This window comes from Diadema antillarum, unplaced genomic scaffold (genome assembly GCF_040938485.1).
Source record: "Diadema antillarum isolate AM-2024a unplaced genomic scaffold, OU_Dant_1.0 seq00001482_RagTag, whole genome shotgun sequence".
In the NCBI taxonomy this organism is placed as follows: Eukaryota; Metazoa; Echinodermata; class Echinoidea; order Diadematoida; family Diadematidae; genus Diadema; species Diadema antillarum.
The window spans coordinates 772,301-782,303 of NW_027272221.1; the positions used below are offsets into that span (position 1 = coordinate 772,301).

The 10,003-nt window shown below is 36.5% G+C and overlaps 1 protein-coding gene across 1 annotated transcript; it reads left to right on the forward strand.

The window, feature by feature from the left end:
- Positions 1-3,988: 3,988 nt before the first annotated feature.
- Positions 3,989-9,782, forward strand: LOC139709945 (Golgi-resident adenosine 3',5'-bisphosphate 3'-phosphatase-like). Its single transcript, XM_071621896.1, has 5 exons — positions 3,989-4,442; positions 6,284-6,449; positions 7,265-7,369; positions 7,840-8,013; positions 9,250-9,782. The coding sequence occupies exons 1-5, from the start codon at positions 4,080-4,082 to the stop codon at positions 9,513-9,515; spliced, it is 1,074 nt and encodes a 357-aa protein (XP_071477997.1). The 5' UTR covers positions 3,989-4,079; the 3' UTR covers positions 9,516-9,782.
- Positions 9,783-10,003: the final 221 nt, after the last annotated feature.

Consider the following 10,003-nt stretch of genomic DNA (forward strand, 5'->3'; position numbering starts at 1 on the left):
TGGCAATTTTCTTTGCATACAGTAATTGAATTTCTATTTTATTTATCCATCTATACATCTATTCATTATCAACATTTCATAGTCATTATCAATATTTCATATCTTTTGTATTCGGTTTGTTTTTTGGTGTGTGTGTAGGCCTGCATTATTTTATGTGTTCCTATTCTTATTTCTCTTCACTCTGAACTAAAATGTAGTAATTCAGCACCCCCCCCCCAAAAAAAAAAAAAAAAAAAAAAAAAAAAAAAAAACCTGATTACCTTTTGTATCTATTTTTTAACATGTTTTGCACGAAGGATCCACCTTATACGACCCCTGCCTCTCTATTGGAATATTATGTGATAGTCATAATTCCTCCTCCCATGTTGCTATAGTCGTATATAGAAGAGTTGAAATGCAAAACAGATGTCCATTTTTATGTTGAATGTTTTGACATCAAAGCTGTGAAAAACAATAAGAATAAAGATAGGTAAAATGTAAAAATAGGTATTATGCTCTGACATTTTGTGTTATTTTCACTGTATTTCTGTGAAATAATAGTAATAGTAAAATGTTGGCCTATGTTTGTGATATATACAAGACTATCTTTATAGATTTGTGTGTTATATATGTAATGAGCGCATTGTCATGCTATCTATATCGATATAATCAAAGGAAAAAACGTGAAATCTGTTTTGCATTCAAACTCTGTAGGTCCTATATTATAACACAATCCAGTGCTGAAAAATAATAGAAAAACAACCTGTGCATCTTTTCCCTGAATTAATTCAATTCAATTCAATTCAATCTTATTTATTCCACATGCTAAAAAGCATAAAAACGCACATACACGGACATAACATATTCAACATTACATTTACATTGGAAATAAAAGGTATAATGCAAAAGATATAGGCCTACTTAGCATTTGTGGGAATAAAAAAAAGACCGTATAGAACTTATCAAGGCCGATTCCCTTAGAGATAAGAGGCTACAAATTGCAATCAAAAATATAACTATAGATTTTAAGAGTAAATCTACCACATAGAAATTATACACAAAATTGCAAGTAACAAAGGAAAAATACACACAAAAGGTAACAAAACGAAACAAAACAAAACAAAAAGGCAAATATCCCAATTATTATTCAGCTGCACTTTAAATTAAAACATTTTATATTTGAAGAGTTTGTTTGCAAAAACCGATAAGTCCATATTTGCGAAATGGAGATATTTGCGATTAAAGGTCAAGAAAAATAAAGAGAATGATAAGAAAATTTTTGCTTCTTATGACCATAACTTTAAAAATGTACCGTTATATGTCGTGACCAATATATCATTTAAAAGGTATTATTTTGTACTTTATGACAGAGACCGTAACTCAAAATCTTCAAAAATGGACTTATCGGTTTTTGCAAACAAACTCCTCATTTGTAGGTTTAAAAGACGAGAGTGTATAATAGGACATTCTTTCATAATAGCAGGTAACTCATTCCAGCACTTAGCTCCAATAGTCTTTGAAACCTATATTGGTTAAAAGGTACATATGTTATTAGCACATCTAGTGTTATAACTATGAACTGCACTATTTTGGATGAATAACTTATGAAAACAAAACAAAACAAAAATAAGAATAAAATGAAATAAATGAAGAGTTTGTTTGCAAAAACAGACAAGTCCATATTTGTCAAATGGAGATATTTGCGATTAAAGGTCAAGAAAAATAAAGAGAATAATAAGAAAATTTTTGCTTCTTTTGACCATAACTTCAAAAATATACCTTTATATGTAGTGACCAATATATCATTTAAAAGGTATTATTTTGTACTTTATGACAGAGACCGTATTTTAAAATCTTCAAAAATGGACTTATCGGTTTTTGCAAACAAACTCTTCAAATAATAATTAATCAATTAATAAATTTACATGGACAGATGCCGAGCATTTTGTATCAGGAGCAGAGCGTTGCTTATGCTAAGTTGTTTTGTCGTTACCTTCATTTTTATCAAAATTTATCAGTGCACCTGATCTGTTAGGGAGGGGTCAATGGAGTCTCTTTACTACTCCTAATTTCGGTCCAGAACTACTAGACACAATTTGTGGATAGTCTCATTGCTAATGATACTTATGGACCACTTTGTGTGACTGAAATTGAGATCTAATTAAAGTGAAATAAAAGTGATTAATTGTAAACTGAACATTCAATATAGCATAGGTATTCCGATGTGAAACATTTTGTAAGTTCTCATTTGAGTTTAAAGTACCTTGTGCACTATTTTGCCTGTGTTGCAAAAAGGTCTGATGTGCGATATATATATATATATATATATATATATATATGTATATATGTATATATAATATCGAGAGAGAGAGAGAGAGAGAGAGAGAGAGAGAAACAGAGACAGACAGCCAGACAGACAGACAGACAGAGATACAGAGACTGTGTGATTGAATAGTTTATTTATTTTTTAATAATAAGAGATCATATCAGCTGGCAATAAGATTATGAATCATTTGTTATTACAATGACCATGATCTGAGTATACACGTAATTTTACCCCTGGATAATGTGTGGATGTGGAAAAGCTTTAATTAAGCACTTAATTTGCAAACCAAATGCAGTGCATCACTGTAGTTTGTACTCTTTGTCATTAAGCTCTGATCACATGCAGCTTAACTTGGAAACATTTCCTGTACATACGGACCCTAACCCTTATAAACCCACTGGGCATTTTCCCCCGGTGATCAAAATACACAGACCAACCAAGAAAGAAGAAATTACTGTATCTTGCATTAATTAATTAAATTTACATAATCAAGTACAATCATGCAGGTGACTGATTTTACCACATTTATATTTGGAATCAGCACCCCCAATTTAACAACTGTGCTAATTTTCATTGCTCCACAAATGAAGAATCACTCTGAAAGAATGAAAATACTATGTTCTGCATAAATTAATCTAATTTGCATAATCAAGCACTGATCAAGTTAACATGATGGCTAATGATTTTTCATCATTCATAAATGAACTCAGCATCCCAAATAACTCCAATGTATGAATTTTCATTGGTTCAAACGCATGATACCAAGATGAAATAGAAATAATAGGAGTTTTGCATAGAATACCTGAAATTTGCATAATTAAGCATTATTATGAAAAAGGGCACACATTTCTGACTAAATGACATTCATATATGGACTCAGCACACAAAAATTATCCCACTTTGCTAATTTTCAGTGATCCAAATGCAGACCCACCAACACAAACTGAAAATATCACATTCTTGCATAAATTTGCATAATTAAGCACTAATATCATTAGAACGTGCATGTTGCTGACTTGGCAACATTGATATTTGGATTCAGCACCCCAAATTATTTTAACTTGGCACATTTTCAGGTGGAGCCTAAATACGGACTACGAAACTGAAAAACTAGGCTGATTTTTCCATGTCATCCCATGGTCTAACAACCCAGTGGTGGATCCAGGAGGAGGCGCACTGGCGAGCACCCCCCCCCCCCCCATTTTATTTTATTTTTGTTCTTGTTTTGTTTTGTTTTGTTTTGTTTTGCTTGCTTGCTTGCTTGTCAGCTGCTGATTAAACCCGGAAGTGTCACCAGAAATATAAAAGTGCATTACAGGCCTACATAAAAGTTTGGGATGTTAGAAGAGTTTCTATCCTTGTGCATAATAGGCCTGGGGGTGGAGGGGAGTGGGGAGGGGTTGGTGCTATTATTATTTTTTCCTCGTTCGCACCATTTGCCAATTGGTAGTAGTAGTTATTGATGAGTATAATTTTTATTTTAACTCACAACATTTAAAAAACAAATGTTAGAAAGAATTTATAAATATATAACTAATAGTTTTAAATGCCTATAATTCTGAAAAAATGGCGTATCCAAAAGACTAATAAATAAAATTAACCTATTGTCTCAGATTGGACACGTTTACGGGCAAGTCCACCAGCACCACAGCCGAACATCATCCACCGGCGCAGTTTGTCGTGTAAACGTACACGTATACAAAACAAATGAACAATTCTTGTGCTCAGTCCCATACACGTGAAAAGATTGTTGATCCGACGGACAATTTTCCAAATGTCTTTCGCAATGCCGAACATACGCCTAAATCCATTTGGTGTCATAGTGCTTGTAGTTCTAGGGGGAGGTACACTTCTGTTTATACAAAGAACATATTACAATGGTTCTGATACCAAAGCAAATGAGGTAATTTCGGCGTCGAAAGGTGAACTGATCAGCATGAAGGAACTGCTCGCAGCCAGCATCCAGCTAGCTGAACGTGGAGGCGTAGTGGTGAAGGCTATCCGCGACTCGCACCGGCTCAACGAAGCCAGCAAAGGGAAGACCAAGGAAGGAATGAACAACCCTGTCACGGATGGTGATATGAAGTCACATGAAGCTATCGTATCTGGATTTAAGAAGTCATTCCCTTCTGTCTTTGTAAGCTCACAATGTGATTAACTTACAAGATCTGCAGTCACATGCACACTGCACTTCGTCAAAGTCTTACGTCGACGAGTCTAGTCTTTAATTTGTATTCTGATCAACGTTAGAACCAAATTAATATTAATAATACTAGATAATCTAGATTAGCTTGATTAGCCATTTCAAGACCAATTTTCATCAAATAAACGTTGAATCCTTTTTGAAATTGCATCTTTTTCATATTTCATAAGAGGTTTCTCGACATTAATATCTCACCAAAAATTTTTATACCCGACGACAGTGACATTAGGTCTCGACCAAAACTATATGTGACCCGCTACTACAAAAGGATCCGAAAGTCGGGGAAGGACAATTTTCTAAAAATGACATGACATTATTCCCTTCCTCTTTTACTTTAATTTCATATATAACACAAATCATAACAGTACTCGGTTGTGGAGATATCGATGATTTTATTAGCGCATGTCAAGTGGTTGAGGAAATCAGAGTTTCGAGAAAAACGCCTTGAAAGTTTTCCTTCTGACGCTAACATGATCAAGGGGAGGTGAGACAGTTTTCACCGCTTGACAATAGAAGGTATGCTCCTAGCGACCTCCGCAGTGTTCGTGCAAGCTTAGCGCCAGCGGTCTACGCACGACCAATCAGTAATCAGGATGCCAAGCACTGACCAATAAGATCACTTCCTCGTTGCTAGGGGCGGAGTCTAGTTGCGGCGCTAAATCCAAATCTTCGGACACGTTTCTGTTACGTTGAAAGTCGAAAAATCATGGCCCAGAAAAATGCTAATTTCTTGCCTTTCATTTGATCATTTAGCTTCGAAATTTCGGCAGATGATCACGGATAGACAAAACATTAGACTACAAAATTATGCCAAAAACAGAAATCGAACTGTTTTGACCAATTTTGATGATGTGTCTTCAAACTCGATTTTCTTGGCTCAGCCGTCAGCGACTTTAGGATCCTTTTGTTGTAGCGGGTAACATATGATCCCTTATAAACCAGTCTGGGGATGCAGCTATGGGCAATTGTGCAATTGCCCAGCTGTCTATAACATACATGTAAGTAAAAATATAATACAGTAGGCATAAATAAAGGCTGAATAAAGCTTCAAGGAGAGTGATCCCAAACCATGACGTAAAATAGCCTAAAATTTTAAGTTGGATTGTAAATTTATAGGGGTAGACCCTAGACTGACTTTGGTTTTGTAATTTATATCTATCCTCCACTGCACTAAAAGTGAGAAAAAAAGATGTATCAGGCGTATTCAATTGTGACCTTTTTTTTTTTTTTTTTAGATCCGGTTTTAAAATTAATACTAATAGATCTACTGATAGTTGATTTGGTAGGCTGCATGGTGTAAAGTGTTTCATGCTTGCCAGGTGCTCTTTCACTAAAATATCATACATGTATATCGGAGGTGGGAAATTACTCACTTTGTATCAATCTGTGACTGTGTCAGTGGTTGTGATCGTAAATTTAATCATAGAACATGTTGTAGTACATTAGGTGAGAATTAGTTGCCCTGGTGTCATGTGGATGGTCATCCACAGCTGTGGACAAACCAGGACTTGGCCTGATTAGTAGTATGACCAAGCGTTGTGGGACTGGACAGGTTGTGGGACCGGACGTGTATTGTAAGTGCGTCTGTAATGAAAATGACGCACCCAGGAATTCTCACGCCATTTTCAGAGTATGTTGTCTAGTATATGAGGAGTCTATATCAAGTCTTTGAGGTAAAGAAGGGTGCATATTCTATGTAAAATAGGTAAGTTTTCACACACGAACTTAAGAAAACACAACCCCCTATCATACCTTTCTTTTTGCATTTTTAACAGGTTGTCTCTGAGGAGCATGAGAAGAAAGAATTCAACATGGAGAACGTAAAGCCCGTCAACAAAGATATTCCTATCGTTTCCAAAGTGATTCAGACGGACGAAAAGATTCCATCCGGCGACATCACAGTTTGGGTTGATCCTCTTGATGCAACGCAAGAATACACAGGTGGGCCAAACTTATTAGTTATCTTCTGTGATGTGTGTAATTTGTATTCATTCATTCTTTCTTCTTCCTTTTTTTTTTAAATTCATTATGTCATGTATTCAAAAGCACAAGTCACAACCTTGATGATTTTACTCCAGCTGAAACATAGCATGGAATTGGCCCTCTAAAGTCTTGCAGTGCCCTTTACCCAAATCTTCACTAGATTCTTGTTTGAGCTGTGTTCATTTCAGTGAAATACAAGTATTGTGATTTAACTTTTAACCTGTTGAGGATAAGTCCCAAGTATACTCGGGAAGGTGTCTATGGGAAATGTGTGTTGTAGCAAAATCGGTCCATCATCAACGGGTTAATGTAGATTAATACAATCGTGACTTGAACAACGGAATGGCTGTAGTGTGAACTTGTCCACCAAAAACATTTGCAAATATATAATTTTTGTTTATACATATTTTTTTTACAATTACAATTGTATGTGTAAAAAGTAGAGGGGATTTCAAAGGCGATGATGTAATTGTTCATATTGATATCTGTTAGTGTAGATGCTGTTATTTTTTTGCATACAGATATTTTTGTGAATGAGGAGGTCACTGACATCTTTGCGAGATGTTATTTTTGTGATTTGACACAGAGGCTGGAGTAAGTGCATTAATGCCTGTCCATTCACAATACATGTATATAATTTTCATGTGTTATAAAAAATTTGCAACCTAACAGTGATGTCTCTGTGTGTGCATCATTCATGTATATATACTAGCGTTTTTTTCTTATTGGTTTTTGTTTTTGTATGTGATTTCCTTTATCTGTGCACCTCGTAGAGGATTTGCTGCAGTATGTCACCACAATGGTGTGTGTGGCTGTCAAGGGGAGGCCAGTCATTGGGGTCATCCACAAGCCTTTTCTTGAAGAAGGACCCAAAACAAGTAAGTTTGGGCTTTTGAGTGTACGAGCACCTGCCAAGAGCACTCTTTTGGAACTATATATTTGTGTTTGTATTTGCTAGTAGGTATACATAATTTCTCAATTGTAGGGGATCAAAGAGAACTGTTTGTTGAGGAGGACACACAAAACGTATTGCACATATGTGCACTCTAAATATATACCAAGAACAGAGTCTGAAGAAAGTTTATCTTGGGAGAAGATTAAAAGATTGGCTAAATTTTGTGTAAAACCAAATGGACATCTGCTCAACACACAGGTCATACAGAGTTTCCAATCTGTTTGACTGTCTAAGCTGTAACAATTTTTGTATGTGTGTGTATTTTCTTTTTTCAAAACTGTTCACTGATCTATTTCACTGAGTTTTCTCTTTTCCTACGAAGCAACATAATATTAGGATGAACTGTCCCTGTAGATTTTGCTTTTAATGCCTGCTTGTTGATCTCACTTCCAGGCTGGGCGTGGGTGGGAAAGGGACACGCCCCCCACCTCCAGGAGATCAAGTATGACGCCAACATCCTAAAGAGTCCGCGCATCATCGTCTCCAGGAGCCACGCAGGCGACGTGGAAAAGGTCGCCAAGACAACATTCGGCGAGTCTACCGAGGTCATACCAGCAGGAGGAGCAGGTGCGGTAATCTTGCAAAATTCTTGGCTAATTTTATGAGAATCTGGGTGCACATATTTTGTATGATGTAACCTAGGTGTTGTTGTCTCTCCTCTTCCTTTCAAATGAATAGATGATGAAAAATGACATCTCACAAGCCAAGAACGGGTAATTGAAATATACCTGTGTTGTGCATCATTAATCTAAAGTGGTTTTGAACAAAGATTTCAGTCATTATTACTCACAAATTTTGATGCCAGAAATAAAAGTGCTCAGCAAATTTAAATGATTGATTGTGACTCTAGTCATTAAGTTTGCAGAATCCCATTTTGTAATGATATGATATTTTCAATGGCTGTATTAATTTTTCTGTCCTTTGATTTTGACATATCTCTATGATGGTTTGACACAAAGTGTCCCGTGAGGCAAGTTTACTGAACAATATCTTGCTAAATGATAGGCCAAGTTTGTGGTGAGTGCATGTTTCAAATGATTCAGCAGCCTGCACAACAGACTTTCAAATAATGTGGAAAGTTCTTGCAAGGAAGCATTCATGAACTATGTTTGTAATTTTTTGTAAATGAAATGCATTGAAAGCTTTTTTAAAGTCGGCGTCAGTTACAATTTTTATCTATTTTCCTCATATTGAGAATGGAACAGTGTTGGAAACACTAGTGCAGTTCACCTGTAGAAGACACCTATGCCATGCCATGCCTACTGTTCAAAAATTAACGGGAAGTAACTTTTATGAGGCGTGTTGGATTTGAAACATACAGCCAAGCATGCTGGCTCCACATGTATTTTAATGAGATATGACACCTTTGTGCTTTTTGCATCGCACTGTGCATCGCCATCATGAAAACTTCCAACTTTCAAATGAAGCACTCCAGAGCATTTTTGTATCCCCTGCTTTCTATATTCAAGTGATTGATCTAATTTCTTGCAGGTCTGTTTTTGGTAGTGTAGGACAGTAGACCGGTTCTACAATTGTATGATATTCAGATTTTATACATTACTTTATTAACAAAAGTCTCTCTTAACAACCAGAAAGCTTGCCGGACTTATCAACAGCTAAATCCTACATATGAAATGTGGATTGGAGGAAGCAGGTGAATGAAATGCTTCATTGCTATGCTGTTAGAACAGAAACATCCATAAATTGTGATAAGTTACAGAGACGGTCTATTGCAGTCTTCAAATTGAGAAAAAAAAAAAAGAGAAATTTTCAAGTGATGTACTCTTGTGGATATTCTTTCAGGTTTCAAAGTCATGTCTCTATTGGAAGGCAAGGCGGACGCATACGTGCATGTCACCTTGATCAAGAAGTGGGACATCTGCGCTGGGAACGCCATCCTCCAGGAGATGAATTCAAAGATGTCCACACTGGAAGGCGGGGTCATCGACTACGATCGCTATGACGACCCCAAGAACCCGGACGGGCTCCTGGCAACGATATGGGACCACGAGCAGTTCCTGGAGAAACTGAAGCCGGTCTACGAACGAATGAAGGCCGAAAAATCCTAGGATGGAAACATCGAGAGCTTTATAGAGGTCTACAGAGGTGTGTGATGCAATGAATATTGATGAACAATGTTTCAGGTATTGGATTTATGAGCGTTTATCAGAAAGCTAGGAGGATGCGGGGAGGCCATTCTACTTTGTGTACAAGAACACAATCAAGGAGTGAAATTTCCTTCTGTTTATGTAATAGTAGATACATGTAGGTGAGTAATTTAATATCAACAAACACTGAACTGCTACCAAGTCCATTAGGTGAAGGATTTTTTTTTTTTGGGGGGGGGGGGGGCGGGCGGTTGTGGAGGGGGAGGGGGTGGAAGTGGTGTTGGTCAACCAATCAAGTCACTATACTAATACCAAGAAGGGAAATGGATCGTTATTTACGTAATATTGAACCAAATTTCTTGTCCAAATGGAATTAATTGCGGGGACTACATTGGGCCTGTCTTCATCAGACTAAAGTTTCAAAATAGCGGCCTATTTTGTAGTTAAAA